Below are 26312 nucleotides of genomic sequence, written 5' to 3' on the forward strand. Positions count from 1 at the left end.
TTTTGTTACATCAAGACATTGGATGTGCGATTTGGATTTAGGCCATCTTCTGAGATGATAATATATAAAAAAAAGAAAAAGAACAAATCAAAAGGTATAGGTTAATACCTGTTAGGGCTAGTGATGATGGTCTTTCATCTTTTCCATACCACCAGATTAAATCATTGATATCTCAATAGGGCACCCTTGATACAGATTGGAATCAATATAACTTTGGAAATAAGGCTGTTAGAACTACAGATATATACAAAATATTGGGAAGAAAGTTTTAAATACAATAACATTCATATTCTCATCCCTTGGATCAGATTCTAGGATTGGTGAAGCAGCTGTCAAATTGGAATTTAGTAGTTTATAAAGTTCATTTCTTTAACTTTCCCTTGAACATGGGTTTCATTTGGGTTTAACTTATCTGTGATTATTGGAATTTGTCTTGTTATTCAAGCCATGTCTTAGGAACTTTCTTTTCTCCCATTTGCATTCAAATTTTCATATTTTATTTACCAAAATCCTAATTTCAATAAAATTTGAGTAAAATAAGGATATTATTCGATGTAATTCGCTTGAATCAAGTGGAGTTAGTCTCATACACCAATAAATTATGTAGACTAGGACCCAATAGGTAATATTTGTTTTTTATATTTATAATCATAAATCATTGATAGTATGTATTCATAACTAAAAATAAATGATTCAATAAAACATAATCAAACATACTTATCACTATTAGTTTGATGTGATCAACTGTCACCATGCCAAATACTCCTGAACATTTTTTGATAGGTGGTGTGTGTTTCCTACTACTTCCATTTTATTGGAGCCCTTTTACTTGCTTTAGGTTTTCTCTACAACACCTGTAGTGCATTGCCTCCACCCTATTATTTTTATTTGCAGTAGTCTATCCCTCATTTGCTTGTGTTAGATAATGCCTTAAAGTGCATACAAAATAGCCATCATGAAATTTTTGTGACAAAATTATGATTTTACAGAGAAAAAAAGAACCTAAAACTATGAAACAAATTAATCTAGGGGTGTTTCCACACATTTTGCAAAGGGATGGCTTACCGTTGACTCTGCCCCCTCCACGAGTAACTTACCACATATTTTGATTCATGAAGGAGCATGTCAGGATGTTTTAATCATGCTCCCCTACCAAAATCTTTTGTGTTTCCACCTCTTGTCTTGTGCTTTGTTGTACCTGTGACATGAGACTTTGTCATGGATGACCATGATTCTTCTACCACCCTACCGCAGTCACCAATTAGACGTAGTGTTCAACATTCATCTCAGATTATGAAGACATTTTCCAGTATCTCATATATTACATTAGTCATATAGTTTTTCTTATTGAAAAAAACATGGTGTCACATACGACCAACCAAAAGGTTGTGCATGTAGACCAATCCAATCGTGCCTTGGAAGCCATCCATTGGGATTTATATATTAAGTGAAGTGTTTATAGGCATTTATAGGTGTGGAGCGAGAGTGAATGTCCCAATTACACACCGACCATACTCACACACACTCATGATGCAAAAGGAAAAGGATAAATGAGTGATACCAATGCAGTTCTAAGAGAAGGATGTGGGTGCCTACAACGTGCTTGTATACCTTGGAGGTGATGATGCAAGGAGTATGAGTGATCCTCGCGCCATCATATGATACAATAGTTAGGCAAAAGGTCGTGCAATCCTGCCTTTAGTGCTCGATGCAATACGCCACTCGCTATGGTGAGTATTCGACATGATGTGACGTGAGCTATGAGCGGGAAAGCTGAGGCCCTCAATGTGATGACAGCTGTGAGCCGCCTGAGGAAGGTCCTACCAAGTGATATATAGGGAAGGGGTGTGAGAGAATACCTCATAGTTGGCAAGGGCATTCGCTGTGTGGTTCCCCTCGTGCAACTAATGATGAATGCTAGTGAAATGTGGGTGACACTGCATGATGTCTTACCATACTCTCTGGAGGCGCCACAAGGAGCATGAGCCTACACGGAGCATGTTGACCCACCATTTTGATTCCTATTCTAGGATGATAATGTAAAATATTTTTCTCCTCGTGGAGGAACAAACCATCATGTATCCTCATAGCTTTGGTAGTTATATTACTCTGTACTCCATACAAAGATGACAAAGGAAAAATTATACTTCATGTGTGGTCTCATGGGATACTGTCTCCACCTATTGGGCATGGGTTTCCTTTGCCTGCACCATCCACATTGAGCTCTAGAAACCCTATTATAGGTGGGTGCCTGATAAGCCGAAAAATCACGTAAAATTACGTGGTCGTTGCGCTTTTTAGACTTATGCAATAAATTTATAATTCCCTTAATTACTAAATAAGAATATAGAGCAAGCAAGGGATCGATCCGCAAGGAGGCAACAATTCAGAATTTTCAAACAATTTTTATGAATCAAGTCAAGTAATTTTGAATTTTGCAATATTTAATTCAATTAATATTAAATAATATTCTTAAAATAATCAAAATTAAGTAAAACTTAATTTTGATTTCGGTCAGATAATTCCAGATAAGAATATTATTATTATTTTAAGCTCATAAAAATATAAATTATTAATTTCCCAATTTAAAAAAATTTATAATAATTTTCAGAATTAAAATTGGGAAATTGATTAGGTCGTGCATTCCATTGGTTTTGACCTGCATCTTGTCTCCCAAATGCATTAACCTGTTCAACCATAGGACAAGCCTCATCAGAATGTTCTTCACTAGAACAAAAACAACAAGGGTTGTTAGTGGAATTGTTGCCCTCGTTTGCATTCGCCTTTCCTTTAGACTCCTGCAAAAAAGATTTAATATCATTGCTCATATCTTTAACTGTTTTACCAATATTGCTCATTTCTCTTTCTAGCTTATCAGTCCTGATCTCCGGTTCAACTGCCTTGACGTCAATGATTCCTCCACGCTTGGGACCTGCACTTCGGTTAGTGTACGAAAAACTTTGACGGTATGTCCAATCTTCTACTAATTTTTCCATCAATTTCATGGATTCATCTGCATGGGTATCAAGGAACATTCCTCCACTAGATATATCCACTAGATGCCTTTCCTGATCATTCAATCCACCATAAAAAATTTCAACCAATTCATGAGATGGTATGCCATGATGTGGGCACTTCCTAGTGAGTGACATGAATCTCTCCCATGCTTCTCCTAGAGTGTCAGTTCCTTGACAAAAATCTCTTATATGTTTCTTAATTGAAGATGTCTTTCCATAAGAAAAGAATCTCTTTAAAAGCAAGCTTGCATTTCACTCCAAGATTGAAATTCTTGACCTACCCCTTTAAACCAATCTTTTGCCCTATCTTTCAAAGCAAACTGAAATAACCTTAGTTTGAGAATTTCCTGAGGAACACCTGCATAACTATAAGCAGAACAAATCTGGTTATACTCTTCCAAAAACTCATAAGGCTCCTCATTAAATCTTCCATAAAATGTAGGCAATTGATTAATCATATTCGGGTCAATTCTAAAATTAACATTTTCTGGTAAAGGAGCAGATATTTTAGTGTAGGTTTCACTCTCTATAGGGTCAGAAAATTCTCTCAACCTCATTCTTCTAACACCCTGTTCAACCCCAAAATTTTGATTATTCTCCATTAAGTCACAAAAATGCTGATTTTCACCTTCGGAGCTTTCAAAAATACAATCAAAACTAGGAGTTCTACTAACTGTTTCAAGATTCACGAGATGAGGTTTTAAAGATCTCCTACCGAACACGCAATGTTAAACACATCAATATAAAAAAATAATCAGTTTTGATGAACAAGAAAAATTAATTATGCAATGATGAATTTTTTTTTCAATTTCACTATTTCATCAAAATTCACAAAATAATTGCAAAATTCAGCTCAATCCAAAACTTAATATAAAAAATAAAGAGTAATGAATCCACACAGAATAATTTAAGAATTCAAACCGTGCGTCCCCGGCAACGGCGCCAATTGATAAGCCGAAAAATCACGTAAAATTACGTGGTCGTTGCGCTTTTTAGACTTATGCAATAAATTTATAATTCCCTTAATTACTAAATAAGAATATAGAGCAAGCAAGGGATCGATCCGCAAGGAGGCAACAATTCAGAATTTTCAAACAATTTTTATGAATCAAGTCAAGTAATTTTGAATTTTGCAATATTTAATTCAATTAATATTAAATAATATTCTTAAAATAATCAAAATTAAGTAAAACTTAATTTTGATTTCGGTCAGATAATTCCAGATAAGAATATTATTATTATTTTAAGCTCATAAAAATATAAATTATTAATTTCCCAATTTAAAAAAATTTATAATAATTTTCAGAATTAAAATTGGGAAATTAATAATCAAGAAAGTGATTTTTGAATTGGAGTTCAAAATGGATGAATTTTCGGTTCAAATTTTATTTTTGGGTTTTTTATATATTAAATTAAATTCCTAAACAATAAAAACCGAAATATAGAGAGAGAAACAAATCAAATTAACCTAGAGAGAGAAAGTGAAGAAATTGGGGAAAGCCCCAATTTCGACCCTAAATTAAAAATGTAATGAAGCAGAAATGTCCTAAAATAATTAAGAATTAATTATCAAAAGTCAGATCTCGAATCCAAATCAAAAAGAAGTGCTGATGCATTCAAAACATGAATCTAGGGCATGTACATTTCGCCCATGCCAAGGCGTTTTCGAATCGTTCTAGAAGATGATCAAATACAATTCAGAAACTTACAAATTTGATAAAGAGATCCAGATCTGACAACTTCCAGAATGTCCTTCCTGGCCAATTGCTTGGGGAGAGCCTCCAAAAGTGAATTTCGCCTTTTTTTCTTACCTCTATTTAAAGATCCAACTGTCCAGATTGTAGAGGAGGAAAAGACGAACCTGCCCTCAAAATTTCAGCCCAATTGGAGTTGTAGATCTCAAGATATCGCAGTTTTAGTGAGATCAAATGTGGGCCGTTTGATCTCTTTTATTTTCTCTAAAAAATTGGAATTTCCTATTGGCTGGGCTTGATTTTCTCGCTTTCCGTGTTTCGGGACACGTGCACCCTCGTTGTCCGCGTCGGCCGCACTTTTTCGCTGCTTTTTAAGAAAACAGAAAAGGACAAAATAGTGCTTTTTTCGCTTGGTTAGAAGAGAGAGAGAGAAAAAGAAAAAAAATCATTCTTTTAAATAAACGCCAATGATCGGCGTCGATTTCCGCGTACGCAGAAAATCGACGCCGTTTGATTGCTTTTAAAAGCAATCATTGGGCGTCGATTTCTGCAAATATGCATCTCTCTTTGTTTTATTTTATTCTCTCTCTCTTCCGTTTTTTTTTTTTTTAATCTCTCTCCTCCTAGCCGCTTTTCCTGACTTTTCTATCTTCTCTCTCTTCCGCCTTTGTTTTCTCTCTCCTCTCTAGCCGCTCTTTCTGACTTTTCAAATCTCTCTCCTCCTATTAAATATATTTTCTTCTCTCTCCTCTCTAGCCGCTCTACTCTCTCTCCTCTCTCTTCCGCTTTTCTCTCTCTCTTTTAATCACTCTATTTGACTTTTCCTATCTCTCTCCTCTCTTCTCTCCTTTCTTATTTAATTAATATATCCCTTCATTTGCCCGAATTTCGAACGAATGACGTGGATATTCATTTTAAATGCATTTAAAATGCAAAATAAATAATCAATATATTATTTAATTAAATAAAAATCATTTCTTGCCTAAATAATGGTCAGAAAAATTCATTAAAATATGGGAAAAATTCAGAAAAATCAAGAGATGATTTACTGACCTTAAACCAAGCAAATAAAATCGTTTAAAAATATTTCTTCACTGAAACAATGTCAAATTCCATGTAAAAAATGATAAAAAATATGAAATAATAGAAAAACAACATGTTAACTGATTTCAATGTATTTTATCATGATAACATGCAAATATGACCATTAAACACACATAAATAGAATGTATAATTCAGTAATTAAGTATATTAATTTGCATGTTATCAGTGCCAACAAGTAATTTGTGGCCGAGTGATGATAGGGGTCAAAGCCAACGGAATTCCCAGTTGTGAAGTATATCACACGTAATTGTGGAACATTGGGTAATGGGCAGTGTAATGCGGTGTGTTCTACGTAACCATTGCTTCACATGTTGCATGACATCTAGTGCTCTCATAGTAGATGTTGTAAAAGGAGAAGATTTTTTCCCTTTCCATAGCTTCCATAGCAATTATACTTTGGTGATGTGTAAATAAGGGCTAGGTTTAGAGTGTGTTCATGAGATAAAGGTCTTGTCAAAACACTCTATCGGTGTTAATGTAGTATGGGTGCGTAAGAGTGGATGCCAATGTCAAAACACCGACAGTCTAAAGCAATCTCACTATAGAAGAAAAGGTGTTATATAGTCTCAACCTAAGGAGAGATTAAGCAACAATGGCAACACGAACTGAGTGAGTGACCAATAGGGGTTAGCCGGTCATTAATAGGGAGGCAATGGTGCATGAATCTCTAAAGGAAGAATGAGACGCAAGTAATAATTACTAAATGCCAAATTTGTGGACCCCAAGTCTAGGCAGGGAATCTCTCTCGAAAGTGGTCCCAAGATGACCAGCATGAGAAATTCCCATCAGGTGAAAATGTCCACATAGGGTGATCTGGGGAGGTCCCTATTGCAATAGCCATAGCATGTTCTAATGGAAGGCCATGTTGCTCCCATAGGAGTCGCACGTTACTTTTTAGTAATTGTCCCACAATCAACCATAAGTGACGGTGGACAATGCTAGGGCGGCGAGCTAAGGGTGTGTCAGCAAACCAAGTATCATACCAAGCACTAATCGTGCCTACGTTGATGTGCCAACGTGTCGCATTGGATATCTCTAGCCAATGATGCTACCAAGTACGAAACCTTTTGTTGCCCTTGATATCTGACTCCCTATGAGCCCACTCGTTGTACTTGGCTGATATGAAGCATCCCAATGGGGAGCTCATGGTACGCATATGCCACACAAGCTTTTTGTGAAGCATGTCGCGGACATGTTGAGGGCTCATGATACCTAGACCCCCCTCGTCCGTTAGTTGACATACTTTTTGCTGAGACACCCAATGGTGTCTATGGTTAACCTCAAGGTGACCTGACCCTAGGGAATGCAGACATAGGCTCTCCATAGAGCAAAGAAGAGCAAGCGATAATGAGTGTACTGCTGGGGTATGCCATGAGATGCTCATGAGGATATGTCGTATAAATTGGATGCGCCTCTAATGGAGGACCATCTTGCCTAGAAGACCAATTTCTTTGTGTTTGTTCGCACTTATTTGGACTCGGTACGGTTCCACATTTTTGTATGTGAGCAAGCCCGTGTATGGGCATGTATGTGGACCTTTTTTCTTACTAGAGCCCTCTATGACACTTCTTTTGGGCCTTCTTCCCTTTATTTCTAAGGGGGAAAGCCCACATTTTCCCCTATAAGCGGGGGGAGGTGCCCATCGTGAGAAGAGAGGAGAAAAAATGAAGAAACAGAGTTGAGAAAATGTAGCCCTTAAGGTTTTTCTAGTTATTCTAGTTTTTTTTAGTTTAGTTTTTAGATTTTGAGATAATTACAAAGGTACCCCTCTCGGGGGGGGGGGGGGGTTTGATGCAGTATGACTAGGGGATGACGGGAGTGGATCCTAGGACGACTAGGGGTGATGAGATAAAACAGACCACAAATCACACGGTCAAGTTCAAGAATTAAGTCTGGTGAAAATACTTGCAGCCCCTTTCCTCGTCGAGGGCGGGAGTACTATCTTACAACCACCGTGGTGATGCAAAAAGCACCAAAATTAATAACTTCGAACGGGCGATTCACTTAGAAGACTCAAAATCCGATGGCGGCGGATGAACACTTGAAGAATAGTGGACGAAGAACACGGCACCAAAGAGTGGAGTACCTCGTCACTTAATATTGTGTGAAGAGGTTGTGGGGAATTCTTGACGCGTCGTTGGTGGGACGATTGACTTGCGCTTCAACAGGGTGTCACGGATCCAACGGTATGTGTGGCGATCAGTGGCCGCGAAGGCGTCCGGGGACATGGCGGCATGCATTGGCGGCCGGGGACTCTGTGGGCGCAAGCGACTGGGAGTGCAGAGGGGGCGGGTGGCCTGCGTAGGGCGGGCGCTTGTGCGGACGAGTGCCTGCGTGGGGTGAGCGCCTAGGGTACAAGGCGGCCAGGATGCAAGGCAGTGGCCAAGGAACAGGAAGCGGGCGGCCGAGGCGCATGGTGGTGGTCAAGGGCGCCGCACGCGGTGGCGATCACTGGCGGTGGTGATCGGCTGTGGCTGCGACCAGAACAGGATGGAGAAGATAGGGCTAGCCTTCCAAGGAGAGAAAAACTCAACTCTTGAAATAAATTCGCTAAATGTTCTTTTGCAACATTGGCCTACATATAGGCCTTGGAGGAAAGAGAAAATAAGAAATAAAATAACTGTCAAGGACGAGGTGATGTGTCGACTCGTCACATCATGAATGGTTCTGCAATTGTCGTTGGCGATGTGTCATGACGCGGGATATGTCCTGCTTAAGTGGAGGCGTGCCCGTCGTTAGTGTGTTGATGTGGTCGTCATCATGGTGGTTCTTCAGTTGACGTTGATGATGGGTTAGGATGCGAGGAGTCTCAGATGACGATGGCGAAGCGTCCGAAGATGGTGCGTTGATGTTGTCGCCACCAGGGGGGGAATTAGGTAACTCTCATCGCGCCTTCGCCTGAGCACCACCATCGCCTGTGGCATCGTCTTTGCTGCCTGTGGGTCTTCTAGTCGCCCACGTCAACCTCCCTGCCCGCAAGCCCACCTGGCCACTACGAGCCGCGATCACAGCCGCTATCTCAATCACAGCTGCATTGCTCCGCAGTTGTAGCCGTAGTGCTACGCGATCACAACCCACAGCCGCGAGCCGCAAACCACAGCAAACAGTCGCTAACCGCGGCGTTTGCTGTCGTGCCTTCAGCCGCATCCAAAAGATGCGCCGTAGCAATAGCCTCTGGCGCATGGTCATCAGCCATAGCCAGAAGCCACGGCCACACTTGCAATCGGCCATGGACGTAGGCACGATGCCGCCGCTATGACTACAGCTATTGTCCAATGTGACTGCAGCTGCTGTCCACTATCGACAACCGTCAGCTGACGGTTACCAGGCCACTTTCATCATGCTTTCGTCTGAGTGCCACCATTGCCAGTGGTGCCTTCTTTGATGCCTGTGGGTCTTCTAGTCGCTCTCGTCAACGTCTCTGCCCGCAAGCCCACCTGCGCGTTGCGAGCTGCGATCACAGCCGCTAGCTCGGTCGTAGTTGCATTGCTCCGCAGCTGTAGCTGTAGTGCTACACGATCACAAGCCACAGCCGCGAGCCACAAACCCCAGCAAACAGCCGCTAGTCGCGGCCTTTGTCGCCATGCCTTCGCCCGCATCTAAAAGATGTGAGGTAGCAACAACCTCTTGTGCCTGACTATCGGCTGTAGCCAGAAGCCCCGGCCACACTTGCAGCCAGCCACGGTCGTAGGCATGAGCCGCCGCTACAACTACTGCTATTGTCCACTATAACCGCAATCGCTGTCCACTATCGACAACTGCCAGCCGACGTTGAAAGACGCAATCACAAACGCAGCTGTGCTAGTTGTAGCCATGGCTGTAGCCGTCGTCCACGGCTGATCACCGCCAGCTGCGGCTGATAGCTTCCAGGCCATCCGCCACCGGTGGCAGCCACAACAATAGGCACAATCGAAGCTAAAGCTGAAGCTGCATCTGTAGTCGATCGCCACTAGTTGCGGCCGACAGCCGCTAGGCCATTAGTCATCGCCGGAAGCTGCATTATTAGTCATTGTTCTCCCTATTGTGCTCATTGTCGAGCATGTCATCATGCGTACTTGTATTGCCCCACATACCTATGCCGCGGCGCCTACTTGTGACGCCGCGCATACCTGCACCGTCATGCCAACCCTTGATGTCATCCTACCAGCACCGACGTGTGAACCCTTGCCGCTGCAACTACCTGCATCTTGGCGCCTTCTTGCATCGCCGCGCCTACGTGCACTGTTGCGCCTGCCTGCGATGTCGCGGCTACCCGCGATGTCGCACCTACCCGCGTCGTCGTGCCTCCATGCCACCAGTGCCACTCACGCACCTAGCCGTGCCTATTGTTCTCTAGAGAAGCCTCGAGGAGACCCGCTACTGCCAATTCAACGTCGCAAAGCACATGCTGCCATAGGAAGAAAATCCGCCTCTGTCACTGCCGATGCCTACCTCCGTCCGTTGATAGCTAGCTTTAGTCACTCATAACCGACGTCATCGTAGTGACGCCTAACATCGTTGTCACTGAAGTTCAACGCATACCCTGTTACAGTCATCCTGTGCCACTACGTCTTTGCACCATCCTATGCATGCCTCTATGGTCTCCTAAAGTAACTTCAAGGGAGAAGTCCGCTGGACGACCTGCCACCGCTAGTTCACCGCCACGAAGTACATGCCGTAGTAGGAAGAACAGCCGCCGCTATCTCCCCTGATGCATATCTTTGTTGTCTATAGCGAGCAGTAGCTGAAGCTCAACTCGCCACCATTGCTGATGCGGCCAGCCTATGTCGTCGCTCTACTGATTAGGTATCTTCCCTTGTGGTGTAACACGGGCCGCTCGATCCCTGCATGTCGTGTCACATCAGTCTCTCGTGGGATAGAAAGTAAAGTGTCCATCCATCTAGTTTCTTTCTCACCTTGGCCAACAAAGCATCAAAATAATGATTTCATGTAGGGCCAAGAAAGATGGGATATCTAAGGTAGTCAAAAGGGAGACATCCTCGTAAGTACTGTGTGGAATGTTAGATGATATGTGAACATTTTATGGTGCTGGAAAGGGCCTATCATAAAGCTACTCTTTAAGGCATTCATGAGCTGGCAGTAGGCTCAATCGTACTCAATAAGTACACTCATAAGCCCATTAATGAAATTTTGAGAGCCATTAAGGAAAAGGATAGCATCATCCACTAATAGAGAATGCGAGACTATGGTAACCCTTTTTCAAAAAATACAGTTGGATGAGGCCATAGGTGATCGCTCATGTGAGTGATTCTCTAAAGACCTCCTCCATCAATATGAAAAGGGTGGGTGAGATAGGGTCACCTTTCCATAGACTCACGTGGCAATGAAGACACTAATGGAGTTTTTGTCCACCAATAGAGAGAAATGAAAGTCTCGAAAAGAAATTATATTATCCACTTTTGAGACTATGTTTGATGTCATCTATTATTTTTCTTGGGAGGCTAAAATTTGGAGATTTTATTGATGTGCCACAAAGGCTATTTTTCAATTTTACAGAATGGTCAATTGAGGATCAATCATACTGTGGATGTTCAAGATCATTTCCTTGAATATTATTTATCCAATGCTGCTCATTGATCATCAAATACCATCTGAGATGAGCTAGCCCAAGTGTATGCCAACCAGTTTAACAACTCCCACACTAGAGATCAGGGATTTGATTTAATCGTTAGAATGTTCGATTGGATCAAGAATTTGATTGATCAAATCTGAACCTTAAACATTCGGGCCAGAAATTAACCCAGACTCAACCTAACCCTTTGGGTAGGATCATATGAAATGCTCACGTCCAATGTTCAATTGAGTAGCCCGAACCCATTCGATTCTAATCCTCAAGTTTGGATCAAATCGATAAAATTGGTCTAATTAATTAAAAACTATGTATAAGAAATAAAATGAGACAAAGAGAGAACACATACAGAGATAAATGTATATATAGATAGAGAGAGAGAATGAGATGTGTATTGAGAGAGAGAAAGAGAGAACAAGATGTGGAGAGAGAGGAAGAGAAAGTGAGAGAGAGAGAGAGCGAGAAACAGAGAGAAAGAGAGAGAAAACAAGAGAACGAGAGGCATAGAGATAAAAAAAGAGAATTAGAGGCGCAGAGAGAGATATATATATAAAACAAGAGAACGGGAGGCAGAAAGAGAGATAAAAAACAAGAGAACGAGAGGCAGAGAGAGAACAAGAGAACAAGAGATAGAGAGAGAACAAGAGATGGGTCAGAGAGAGAACAAGAGATGAGTCAGAGAGAGAACAAGAGATGAGTCAGAGAGAGAATGAGAGCTGTCAAAAGAGGTAGAGAGTGGATGATAGAGAGAGAACAAGAGGCAAGTCAGAGAGAGAACAAGAGACGAGTCAGAGAGAGAGAGAGAACAAGAGATAAATCAGAGAGAGAGAATGAGAGCTGTCCAAAGAGGTAGAGAGTGGGTGATAGAGAGAGAGAGATAAAGAGCAAGGGAAAGAGAGGAAGCAAGAGAGAAGAAGAGAGAAGATGCAAGGGAGATAAAGCAAGCAAGAGAGCAGGGAAAAGAGAGAAAGGGAATGAGAAAAATAAAGAGAAGACAAATCAAAGTGAGAGTGAGACGAGAGCGAGGGAGAATGAGAAAGAGAGGATGAATGAGAGATGGAGATAATGAGTGAAGAAATGAGAGAAATTGTTTGAAAGGGAGACTGATCTCACTAGAGAATAAGAAGAGATGAGAGGCGAAGGAAGAAGAAAGAAGAAAGGAGAGAAAGAGAGGGAGGGAGAGAGGGATTAAAAATTAAGATCGGTGTTTATTGACATACTTAGATAATTACATTGGTTGGTATTTATATTGTCCTTAGTTCAAGTTATAATATGAAGATAAATCTGTAAAGATTGTGACTGTTATGAAAAAATGTGAAGGCTATAACAAGATGAATGGTAACCGTCGGATCCTGCCTATATTTAATCCTATATTGAATCCTAACTGCTAATCTCATAATGAGTATAAGGGGTATGGGTTTGCTTTTTACTAACTACTCTTTATTAATTATCCCATTGGTCCACGCCATTGATGTGCTGGCTAGTAGGAGTTGCTGACACATCTTCAAAGACAAGAAAGAGAGAATGTGTGTTGGAGAGCGAGAATGAAGTAGATAGAGTGAGAGAGAAAGGGGGAGAGAGAGAAAAAGAAGGAAAGGAAAGGAGAGAAAGAGCGAGAGAGAGAGAGAGAGAGAGAGAGAGAGAGAGAGAGAATGTGTGTTGGAGAGAGAGAATGAAGGAGATAGAGTGAGAGAGAAAGGGGGAGGGAGAGAAAAAGAAAGAAAGGAAAGGAGAGAAAGAGCGAGAGAGTATGAACAAGAGAGTGCCAGGGTGAGTCATTTACTCAGACTGGTAGATTTTGGTCGAACACTTCGAATACTTTGAAAGTCACAAGCTGTGGCAACCTCACTTAGATGAGAGTGAAAGTGAAGAGGGGCTCACAGAGAATAAAGAAGGAAAACAAAAGGTTGAAGCTTAATATTATGCAGCAACCCTGGTATTGTTTAATAATATCAAATAAGTGTTTGGGGGCCATAGGGGACATCAATGGGGGAAACACAAAAAACATAAATGGGCATTCTAGGGCCTTCCAAGAGCAATTGATTCCAAAATACTTTGTATCAATTTTGATTATAAAAATCATAGTTATCAAACCTCTATATCAATTTTCAATAATCAAACTGTTCAATCAATAAATTTAATCAATTTGGATCAAACTAACTTTTGATCGAAAAAATCTTTCGATCAAAATTTGAACGATCCAATTTGAATTGAACAATTCCTACCCAAATTTTGAAGTATGTGATAAGATATTTTAATTAAAATACCAAAATCATAATCTCAATTATTATTTTTATAATGTTTATGGTCTTGTTGGTTTGTATCAGCCCCTTCTTTCTTATATTTTCGACAACAGATATGATGTCAGAAGGAAATTTCAGTAGTCTTATTTTGTTCCAGCCTTGGTCCCTTTATTCAAACTCTTTGTTGAGTGTAGTTCTGAGTGAAATGACTCTACCAAAATTTGGCCAAACCTTATATTGAGCTTTTCATGTGGCCACAAGGGGAGCCCATTATACTATCAAGGTTATGGATTCCTCAACAATGGTTGTGAATCAAGACAATAACATGGAAAAGCCCATGGATGTGGATATGACAATGATGATTGTGTTTGTAGTGGTCGTGATGGGTATCCAGTGCTGCTAAGGGAGTGATGTGTAAAATATGCCAAACAATCTAATTAATGGCAGAATTTTGAAAGCATGTCTACTCTTCTTGTGATATGGTTCCTAATTGCCTGCCTAGTCACTTACCATGACTATATCCCCCATTGACCGGGATCCTCGAAGAAATTATAGACATGTAAATCATCATTTCACTTAGCGACTCATGTGTCCACTTTATCTTTAGGTAAAAATGAATTGATTTCCTCTAACCCTACCTCTTGTATCATTGATTCAGAATATTCCACCCATCTTTCTCATTCATCCAAATTTTCATGTGTTTCTCGTATCATGATGTTCCATCATGATAAAATGTATGACTACTCTCACATTATTTCTCTAGCTTTCTGATGGTATTTATATCTATATATATATATAGTGAATATTCTGTACATAACTTCCATTGCATGTGTTGTAGTATAATATATCATACATAACATATGGTTCATCTTACATATAGAGTAATTTCATTGGTTCAATCTACGCTGGAAGCACATTGTGCTTCTCTTGGAAATGGACATAAAACATATTTGCCACCAACTATATCCAAAGAACATTTCAGCAAAAAAATATGTCCCTTTATTGAAATATAAGGTTTTTCCACCTAATCGAGATTGCATGATGAACAATGTATGAGGTATTACCGTACATGATCATTTACCATCTAATTGTGCATGATATGTATGTCGTCTTGTTTTGATTATTTTATTTATCCCCTTGTCATATTCATTTATAATGGGTCGAGATTTTGTTTCATTTTACTTCTTTTATGGATCCTACTTATTCTACTTAAGTAAAATAAATTTGACTCCCCTATAGAATAATAGATACGCACACTACACATAAAATGAATGGGATAAATGTAAGGCCACAAAATTATTAAAAACATATAGTTAGCACAGGATATAATAATATGCATACTAAAAAAAGAACTACAAAATGTGTGACCAATTCCTGGCCCTAGGTCTTCTGATGGCACCTAGTAGCAGCTATGTATTCATGTATAGAATCTTAAAAAATCTTAGTTGAGGATAACTAATATTTGCATGGCCTGTAAAAATATTTTTAATTTTATTTTCTATTTTTAATTTCATTTTATATCTTTATAAAAATATTTATATAATCTTCAAAGTGGATCACTAAGATTAAGCATGGCCTGATAACGTATTCAATATTTATAGTAACCACAAAAATATCAACAAAAAAAAACCACAAAAATATCGATTTATGTCATCACTAAGATTGTTCATGGTATGATAACATATTCATTTTTTAGATTTCATTTCTGTTTTTCTCCATTTATGTTAATTATTTATTTGACCGTTTTATAGATATATAAAATAATTTAGACCAGATAAGATTCTAAAAATATTTCTTTATTTTGTTTCATCCACACTTAATGATAAAATAAAATGAAACTAATATCTTCAGAAACATTATTGCTTAATTTTTGTGTGCAATCATAGATCATAAGTAAAATTATATCTGTTCTTTTCTGTCACTCCTAACTTCATAATGACATCTTTTAACACTATTTACTCATACCCAATCATTAAATATTTAATAAATATATGCTACTATTGAATTTTTCCTGAATGTTTTGCGCTTTTTTATAAAACCAAATTAAATAGATTCCAATCTGTACTACATGAAATATATTATGGATATAATTTGGGCCTTGGTTTATTCTAATATATGTTTTACAATAAACTTTTCACATTGTTCCAAAAGTAAATTTATTATCACAAATATCCAAATTCTTATTTCAATATATTTTTTAGTTAAATTTTTATTTTAAAGTTCTCACTTTTTTACATTTTGAGTCTTTCTAAGACTACATTCCTAAAACAAATCTTGAAATCATCTGTATTAATCTTCATGTAATATTCCATAATTGAGAAAACATTTTCATGAACTCTAAATTTTAGTTACAGCTTTGTCTATTTCTACCTCAACTCTTATATATAAATCATAGTTCTCCTTAATACTTCATCATCATGTTTTTCTAATATGAGATTACATACATATATTCTACCTGGTGTGCACTACTATTCATTCAATATCAGCTAAGTTGGGTATATGAGGTTTTATGCCTTTGCACAAATTTTCAAGTAATATGAAAATAACAGAAAATATATTGAATTTCTTATGAGTTTATTGAGAAAAACATTTCCACCTACTTTCATATTTTATTGTTCATACTTCTATATAGGAGTACTCAATTTTTCAATAAATAATTTAATGGTTAGGGCAAAAAACTGTACATATGCACATTGAAAGTTGTAAGTGCATAATAGTAAATTTGTGAACAGTCCAACTGTTATATGTATTGATTGTTGTGTTCTAGAGGAATTGACATGGATGAAGACAATGATTCCATGCAGCAGAAGACGTGTAAAGGAATCAAAAAGACATCAACGTAATCATTAAACAAAGTATATTTGCACGGATCGCATTCGTGATATCATGGATCTTGGAGCAAGACGAATCAAGCTGCTCAAGTGTGCAGCCTCTAGACGTATCCATGCGATCCTCGGCACATCAAATCTCCTCCTCCTCACTGATGAGCCTCATTCAATCTCCGTCATCGTCTTTACGTCATCCCGATTGCATCAGGGATGGAGAGGGGGTGTGGGAGAAGGGAGAAGAAAGGGAAAGGCCCCCGAAATATTATGGCTTGGGTGAGTTTCATTCAGGGCTGTTGAGGTTTTTGTGTTTTAATGTATAAATTAATAACAATAGTAATCATGACTCTATAAATTAATAAGTTCTTTGAAGTTAAAGGTTTCTAAAGGTTTTTGAATGCTTTAAAAAACAAATTTTGTTAAAATCCTCTGTACAATTAAAAATGCTTTTTAAATATTCTGAAAATGTTTTTAAATGTTTCTAAAATATTTTAAATAATATAAAGGGCATTTTAGGTTTTAAAGTGTCTTTAAAACATTGATTTATATTTTTTAAAAATATTTTAAAATGTCAAAAAATAAAGAAATTAAGAGAATTTTTATTGAATGAGAAATGGTTTTTTAATCATTTTTTTTTATGTATTTTGGCTTATAAAGGGCCCAATAAGGCCTAAATGGGCAGAGCCCATTAGCCTTAGTGGCGGACCCGACGGGCGGACTCAACCAGTTAAGTCCGCGGTCGGGTCTGCAGTAGAAAGTTTAAATAAAAAAAAAAAAGGGCGGGCGGGAGTCAAACCCGCGACCTCCGCCCCGGCAAAGTGGCGCTTTACCAGTGCGCCACGTGTGCACTTTAATATAGAAATAAAATTTCTATATTTAACTTACTTTGGACCCGATAAATCGAATTAGGAAATTCGATTTATTCCAAAGGTCGGGTCCGACGGTTGACTTTCCAAAATTCATTTGTTATTTCTAAACATCATATTTTTTTTGACTTTTGGAATTCCTATATTAAACCTAACTACTTTAATTAGCACTAATTACTATAATTAATTTTTTAATTAAGGAAAATTTCTATAAAACTTTGAAAAATCATAAAAAAATTATTACAGCTCCTTTTGAGCTCAAATTTCTTTGAAATTCTCAGAAAAATTATCTACCCCTCTAGCACTATAAATACCCCTTCAGAGCAAGGGTTGAGTGATCCACTTTGAAAACCATCTCTCTTGAGCTCCTCTTTGAAGAAGAAAGTGCTCCCTCTTGTGAAGTTCTTCCCCTGCAATCAGTGTGCTTGTGATTATCTACTCTCTAGGGAAGTTTTTCATTTTCATCACTCATTTATTTACTGAATAGGGTGATAGTTTCCTCCACAATCATTGAGTTAGTGGTGATTTTTATGAGATTTTGTGAAGAGATTGATATTATTTTTGAAAGTGATTAAGAGGAATTGATGTGTTGATATTGAAAGTAATTCAGAGACGGATTTGCAGAATTGATCTTGATATCACATTTTGAATCTTAGTGTGTGTGATCATTCATACATCATTAAGAGCGGTGATTGACCTTTGATCAATCACGGGGAGCGGTATATCGTTTCTTCCACTAATCTGAATAGGTGTTGAAGATCGAGAAGGCAGGGAGGTGACGTTGGTGGCACCAAAGACGTGACGGTGATGAGGGAAGTGGACGTACGAGGAAGAGCTCGTGACGGTCTACCCGAAGGCGATTCGGGGGTGAAGCTCGTGCACCCAAGGACGTGACGTACCATCGGAAGACTCCTCTATAGAGGCAACTCGGTGAGTTGGGTTAGGGTGCCTTACAAGGGAGGATCATTAGTAAGGTTATCCTGAGTCCTAATTTGGACTCAAAGGGGGGCCTTGGATTGACTCGATCACTAGCAGATCGAGGAACCAAGTAAATCTTGTGTTCGAGAGAAAGAAGGTGAGCGACAATCCAAGGAATTTTAAAAGTAATTTAGGCAAATTAAAAGTAGATAAGCTAATTCACTCCCCCCCCTAGCTTCCATCAAGGGCCTTCTCCTATTTATACTAAGTATTTTTCATAGAACCCCCCAAAACTTAAGTATATCTTTCGACGACCAAAAGACCCTTTGCATGTGACCCTCTAGGCCTATGTATCAGTCTAGTTAACGATTCTAGAGGCCCAATAACGTTTATTGGCCTTCTAATTAATTAACTATATTCTCATATAGATTAATTAATGTCGGATTGATTTTACCCAATCGATAGGTCGAGTCTCCAACACGTGGGGTGCCAAGCTACACCTCGTGTTCTAGAAGATATGAAGGAGTGTGTATCGACTCACTCATGGAACCTATTCATCATCAGTTACCGTGTACGTATAATCCCTCATCCACTTGATGCTCCTTGGATGACTTAGAGTATGGTCAATTATCCAACTCTAATCGGTCATCCAAGTTAGTACTGATGCATTCGAAAAATCATCTAAGAACTATTCTTTGATATTTCACTGCCTTGGCCAAGAACTTCATTGCATCGTCTTTCTTGAGCTGTCACCTCTTATACCAAGGGTGGACAATCCCATATTGACCACTCAATTGTCTTCATGAACTTCTTGATGTAACCGAACTAATACCATTTAGAATCCCATGATTAGAGACTTGTTGGCCATAGTCAAAGTACAATCGTCTATCCACAAGACGTCTTCGGTGTCTCAGATCTAAGGACCACTTACACAACCGTGACATGAATCGACCTGATTTACAATTTGGTATAATACCATTCGTGGATTCGTACGGATCAATTCAGTGAACTCTTTCCCCGAAAGAGTACCCACTACCTATCCTTAGTGTCTCCACACTAATGGCTACGGGACCGACCATACTCATCATAAGAGTGAGGCTAGATAGTGTTATTCTATTCAAATACTTTGGCGTCCTTCTTGTGTATCCTTCAAATAGGAATGTTTAGAACACATGCTTAAAGACTAGTAATCTTTGTATTTTGAACTCATCATAATTTACTAAGTCCGAACATACACCACCGGGTGTCGTGCCCACACACGCCTCAGCAGAACAGCACGGGCGAGAGGAAACATCGGCACATCGTCGAAACAGTGCTTGCCTTGCTCAGCCATGCCCGACTACCTTCCCAGTTTTGGGACAAAGCCGCGGCAACTACTACCTTCTTGATCAATCGCATGCCATCACCGGTCCTCACCAACAAGTCTCCATTCGAACTTCTACACAAAGTTAAGCCCTCCTCTCTCAAATCCCTTGGTTGCTTGTGTTTTCCTCATCTTCGCTATTATGCAGCTCACAAACTCTCCCTCGTTCCAAGCGTTGCGTCTTCTTGGGCTACAGCGCACATCACGAAGGTTATCGTTGTCTCTCTCTCGTCTCCGGTAAACTCTTCATCTCCCGTGATGTTAAATTTGATGAATGCACATTTCCTGGGTTGACCAAAGATGAAAGTCAACCCTCAACCCCCAGCCTCCTTGGACCGGCACCACTTACCGCTCCACTACCCATTCCTCCAACACCGTCGACCCACGCTACACCACCCTCGTCCCCTACTTCCGAAACTGTCCCCTCACCCACTTTGTCCAGTACCTCTGACAACTCCCCACTCTCGACGCCCTTCCCGTCGAATAATAACACTCCATCTAGTCCCGACTTTCCACCTCGCCCTCTCCACTCCCTTCAGGAAATCTACGCTCGCACTCAACCTATCTCTCCTCACTGTTATAACATCACCAAGTCTCCCGCCGAGCCTACTTCTTATCCTGAAGCCGCTACTCAGCCCACCTGGCGTGATGCCGTGCTCGCCGAGCATCACGCTCTCCTTAAAATCACACGTGGACGCTCGTAGCCCCTCCCGCGAACGCTCGCATTCTCGGCTGCAAATGGATCTATCGGCTTAAGCTTCATCCCGACGGATCCATTTCCCGCCATAAGGCCCGCATGGTGGCCCACGGATACTGTCAAACCCTCGGCGTTGACTTCGAGGAGTCCTTCAACCCCGTCGTCAAAATCACCTCCATCCGTCTCCTTCTTGCCACTGCGGTCTCCCAGAAATGGTGCATCCATCAGCTCGACGTCTCCAAAGCGTTCCTCCATGGTGACCTCCAAGAAAACGTCTACATGCGTCAACCCCCAGGTTTTGTCCATCCTAACTTTTCTTCTCATGTTTGTCTCTTACGGAAATCGCTTTATGGATTAAAACAAGCCCCGCGTGCTTGGTTTCTAAGACTCTCCACTTATCTTCTCTCTCTTGGTTTTTTTGGCTCCCGCACTGATACATCTCTGTTTTTCAAAATTACCCCTCACTCTCGCATTTATCTTCTAATTTACATTGATGATTTTCTCGTCCTCGGCGCGGATCGCCAGGGGGTAACGTCACTCCTTAACTCCCTGTTACACAAATTTGCAATCCGCGACCTCGGACCGGCACGCCATTTTCTCGGCATCCGGCTTGTTGGAAGCTAAGAGGGGGGGGGGTAAATTAGCTTATCTACTTTTTGTTTGCCTAATTAGATTTTAAGATTCCTTGATTTGACTCTCACCTTCTTTCTCTCAAACACTTAGATTTACTTGGTTCCTCGATCCGCTTAGTGATCGAGTCAATCCAAGGCCCCCCTTCGAGTCCAAATTAGGACTCAGGATAACCTTACTAAGGATCCTCCCTTGTAAGGTACCCTAACCCAACTTACAGAGTTGCTTCTACAGAGGAGTCTTCCGATGGCACGTCACGTTCTTTGGTGCACGAGCTTCAACCCCGAACCACCTTCGGGTAGACCGTTACGAACTCTTCCTCGTACGTCCACTTCCCTCGTCACCATTACGTCCTTGATGCCACCAACGTCACCTCCCTGCCTTCTCGATCTTCGTCACCTGCTCAGATTAGTTAAATAGAAGCTATACCGCTCCCCGTGATTGATCAAAGGTCAATCACCGCTCTCAATGATGTATGACGGATAATCAACACTAAAATTCAAGATATGATATCAAGATCAATATGTCAGCCTTTTGCTTTCCAAAATGTCTACTCAGATCACAAATTCAATCCCACTAAAAACTTCTTTCAAGGATTCAAGATCAATCCTTCACACTCTTTCAAGAAATCACACAAATTCACCACTTATAACAAGAATGTGAAGGAAACTATCACTCTATTCACTAAATGGATGAATGATGAAAATGAAAAACTTCCCTTATCAATGGACAAGCACAACCACGCTGATTGCAGGGGAGAAACTTCACAAGAAGGAGCACTTTCTTCTTCAAGAGTAGTACAAGAGAGATGGTTTTCAAAAGGGATGCCTCAACCCTTGCTCTGAAGGGGTATTTATAGGACCAGAGGGTAGGTTGTAATTTTCTGAGAATTTCAAAAAAATTCGAGCTCAAAAGGATCTGTATTTAATTTTTTATGAATTTTCAAAGATTTTTGGAAGGTTTCATTAATGACGTAATTAATGACATTAATTACCCATTAACGAAATTAACAATGGAATGTCAAAAGTCGGAACAATTCGAATTTTGGCATTTACTAAAGACCTTTTCGGAAGGTCAACCGTCGGACCCGCCCTTTGACCCTTTAAATTCGTTCTTTAGTTAAGTTTAACTTAATTAATTATTATATAAAAAAAAGGTCTTTCTATAAATAAAACCTTCATGGCGCACTGGGGCAGAGGTTGTGGGTTCAAATCCCGCCCTCCCCATATATATGTATATATTTATATTTTTTATTATTCAAACTTTAGTAGCGGACCCGACCGCGGATTTAACTGGTTAAATCCACCCGTCGGGTCCGCCACTAAGGCTAATGGGCTCCGCCCATTTAGGCCTTATTGGGCCCTTTTTAAATGAACTAAAATACCAAAAATTTATTTAAAAGTCAATTTTGCACCATTTAAAAGGCTTTTAATTGTTTAAAAAATTCAGAAAAATATTTGTAATATTTTCTAAAGTAGTTAACAATATTTCTAAGGCTTCTGAAAATAATTTCAACATACCTTAAATATAAAATGACCTTTTAAAATATTTTAAAGTATTAAAATAATATTTTAATACTTTTAAAATTATTTTCAGAAAGTTTAAAAAACATTTTTCATCTTCATCTCCCGTGTACTTTAAGATTATTTTAGTTTATTTTATAGTTTTAAAATAGTTTAAAAACATAATCTTAAAATATTTTTAAGCTCTAATTATAAATTAGTTTCTTAATTATAAATTCATGATATTAATGTAATTTAGTGTACATTAAAACACAAAAACCTCAACACGGCTTATCCCTCATCCAAGCGGTTTAGCTCTCTCTCAATCTCATTATCTATCTACCCTCCTTCGATGTGCCAACATGGATAACTGTAATCCCACAGTCGCCTCGGCCCCGGCCTCCACGCGCACAACCTCTGACGGCTGTTGTGATGGCACTCTCTACAGTCAAATTGTAAGGGGCCTTCAATATCTCACGCTCACTCGCCCAGATATTTGCTACGCCGTCAACAAAGCATGTCAACACATGCACCAACCCCAACCGCACCACTGGAAGGCAGTTAAACATTTACTGCAGTATCTCAAGGGCACTGCCAATTTTGGACTAATCTATTATAGAAACTTTAACTCATGTCTAAATACGTTTAGCGATGCAGATTGGGCTGGAGATTCAACGGATCAGCGTTCCACAAGCGGATACCTGATTTATTTTGGGACTAATCTTGTTTCTTGGAGCTCCAAGAAACAAAATATTGTTGCCCGCTCCAGCACCGAAGCGGACGTTATTGCAATCAGACGACATAGATATTCTCACTTCCAGTCATAATCAACACATAGATATTCTCACGAAAAGCTTGGCCAAGCAACCTTTCCTGCTGACGTTATTGCAATCAGACGACACGTCCACCCAACGGCAAGACGAGACAACATCAGCCGAACCTTCGAGAAGGATTCGGCTGACGTTATTGCAATCCCCCGTCGCCACCTCGAGCATCGGTCGCCGCCACACGACCAAGGCCACTCCCTGTTCCAAGAGCGCCGCCTAGAAGATCTCGCCTCATCCCTATGTGGCAGACACAGAGATCACACCGGATCGTGCTGACACGTCATGGACGCCACTACGACTTAAATCCCATTAACTAATTAGTCACCTGACGCATTGCGGGGATTCTATAAAGAGGACCCATAATTGTATCCCACAGACATAAAGCCGATCAGCATCATTTCCTTTCTTCTGCCCATTTTCGTTTCTGTTCATCTACCGTCTCTTTCCTTCTATACTATCTGATCACCAAATTCTAACAGTTCTCTCGAGATGCTTCAGCTCGAGGACTGCCCACGACTTAGCCTGCCAGGCTTGCTCGATGCCATGTGTCCTCTTGCCCAAGCGCAGAGAAGCTGAGGGCGCTAACTTTGACGGGTTGCATGGGTACGAGGGACGACACTTTGGACACTACTTATCTCGCTTCTACAATCTTCCGGAACTGAAATTCTTGAGCGTTCATCGCTGCCGGGGCTTCAGAGATGCGGAGCTAGCCATCATGACGAAACTCTGCCCTCGTCTGTGGGAGGTAGATCTCTATGGAAACGAGGAGCTCACCGAGCAAGGGTTTCTCTCGATGGTTGAGAAGGGCTGTGTCGGCTTGGTTGAAGTTAATCTGGGGGAGTGTGTGAATTTGACGGACGATGTCGTCTCCCTAATGGCAAGGCGGCAGGAAGAGAGTCTCCACGTTCTTAGTTTGGGGGGCTGCGATAAGGTTACAGACAAGAGCCTTTGGAGCTTCGCAGCTTTCTATAGGGCGCTTGAGGACTTGGATATCTCTAGATATGCCGTGACGGACGACAGAGTGGCCACCCTTGTGTCGTCCATGATGCTCGACTTGCGGGTCCTTTCGCTGTCTCGATGCCCCATGATTTCCGAGGAGTGCGTCTGTCATCTGAACAAGCTTGTGTCGTCCCTGGACGGCCTTGATCTCCAACACTGCAGCTCAATTAGCGGACACGCCATAGCAGATTTGCGGAACAGCATGTGGTGCTGTGATATTCTTTATTGACTGATGATGGTATAAAATCCTGAACAAATTATGAAGCACAGAGATAGAAAGAAAAAAGGAAGATTGTTCTTCGAGTAAAGCAAGTCAAATCTAAGGAAAGTTCTTAGGAGGAATGCCCTTCGAAGGCCGAGTGGTTAATGACACTGAGCTTGGCACAAAGCCCAGTGAAGCAAGCTTTAGCCAATCCAATTCAATAGACTACAGGCTGATCTTTGATTGAGAGATGTGAATGCTGAAGCTGGTGGGAGAGTGTACACAGATTACTTCCAATGTTGCTAAAGTTTTATATAAATATTTTTCTATCCACTAGACGTATTTTTAGAATATCTAATACTATCAAAGGAAGGGAAAAAAGGAAAAGGAAGACTCAATGATGAACACAAGTTTGCGCAAGTCCCTTATTCTTTATTGGGTACTTCCTGATCTATAGGACCCCACTCTCAGTAATACCCTATCACTTATAGTGTACATTAAATATTCCCAATCCGCAAGACCCCACTATCAATGATACCCTATACAATTGGTTTTTTACAGATTGCATTAAAGTAAATTTATTTATTTAAGCAGGAACAATATATTTTATCTTGAATGTTAGAAAATGACTCTCTTTTAAAGTTTATCTCGTTTTCGTGCATATTTTTCATGTCATCAATTAAACTATAGTTTTGTGAGTTTCAGGGATAAATTATTTCTTGTATTTTAATTAAAATTTTAGAACTCTTTTTTTTAATACCCCTCAAATTTTAAAATCTTTAGGAGTGACTTTAGACTCAAATTTTGGACTGGAGCAAGTTCATTTCTCAGAGCTATCTGCAAACTCTTTGGTGGTGAAGCATGTATATTTACGCCAGTGCAAGGGCAGCAGGATCTGCCAACAAGAAATGTAATGCCAAAATTATACTTCAATGCTTCTAAGAACAAATACAGAGAGCCTATACACCTTAGAACCCCTCTACTTATCAGAAATAATAAAAATATTCAAATGAGAAACCATGTCACTCTTCAAGAGGGCTCAGGGTTGGGAACATGGTTGGGAGCCTAGGGTTCTTTGAGAGGGAGAAGAATGTTATACATTTTGACATGGTAGTGGTTTCTAAATATTCTTCTTCCTCACAAAATATCTCATATTCTCCTCAACCTATTCAGTCAATATCACATGGTAATGCCAATCACAGATGAGCATGCAGACTTCGGAGTCAGTCTGACGAATACGAAGGTCGAGATGGTCTATTATCATGTCTAAATATCGGGCAAAACATCTGGGAGCCGTACAGAATTTCAGCCTTGAAAGACTCAGTATTTGAAAGAACTCATAATCTTTCTCAAGAACAAGAAAGGGGAAGAGGAGAAGGAGAAGAGAGAGGGAGAGAAGGAACACCCAAGATCGAGAGATTGAGAGAGAGATTATTATTAATCCATAAATCACCGATACATTTGGTTGGTATTTATCCTAGTAGTTAATAGTATTAAACTTAGTTTCTATAACTTAATCATGACCATTATCTCAGGATATAACGGCTATGTTAAGAAGAATGTCGTCCGTTGGATCCTCAATGGATTTAATCCTAGCCGCTAGATGTTTTCCTATCTATATTTAATCCAAGCCACTAGATGTTTTCCTATCTATATTTGATCCTTTCCTCTAGGTGTTTTCCTATATTTCATCATAACCGCTAATTTCTCATACCGAGTATAGGGTACATGTCCTGATTTTACTAGATAATCTTGTTAAGAGTCCCATCTAGACGCTGAGGTGGGCCGTGACGTGGCACTGAGTTTTCAACTCACTTATCAGTATTAATCCCACTGTTTCTAATTCTACTAAATAT

At 40.0% G+C, this 26312-nt stretch overlaps 1 protein-coding gene and 1 pseudogene across 1 annotated transcript; both read left to right on the plus strand.

The window, feature by feature from the left end:
- The first annotated feature begins 3117 nt into the window (after positions 1-3117).
- On the plus strand, positions 3118-3214 carry LOC144701573 (small nucleolar RNA R71; annotated as a pseudogene).
- Positions 3215-23793: 20579 nt separating this feature from the next.
- Positions 23794-24483, plus strand: LOC144700462 (EIN3-binding F-box protein 1-like). The gene has a single exon (XM_078571861.1). It carries the CDS (start codon positions 23794-23796, stop codon positions 24481-24483), a length of 690 nt encoding a protein of 229 aa, XP_078427987.1.
- Positions 24484-26312: the final 1829 nt, after the last annotated feature.

This window comes from Wolffia australiana, chromosome 3 (genome assembly GCF_029677425.1).
Source record: "Wolffia australiana isolate 7733 chromosome 3, ASM2967742v1".
NCBI lineage: Eukaryota > Viridiplantae > Streptophyta > Magnoliopsida > Alismatales > Araceae > Wolffia > Wolffia australiana.

Bases quoted from the DNA above. Each gene is read 5' to 3' on its own strand.
- LOC144700462 (XM_078571861.1), top strand. From the start codon at position 23,794: ATGCCATGTGTCCTCTTGCCCAAGCGCAGAGAAGCTGAGGGCGCTAAC.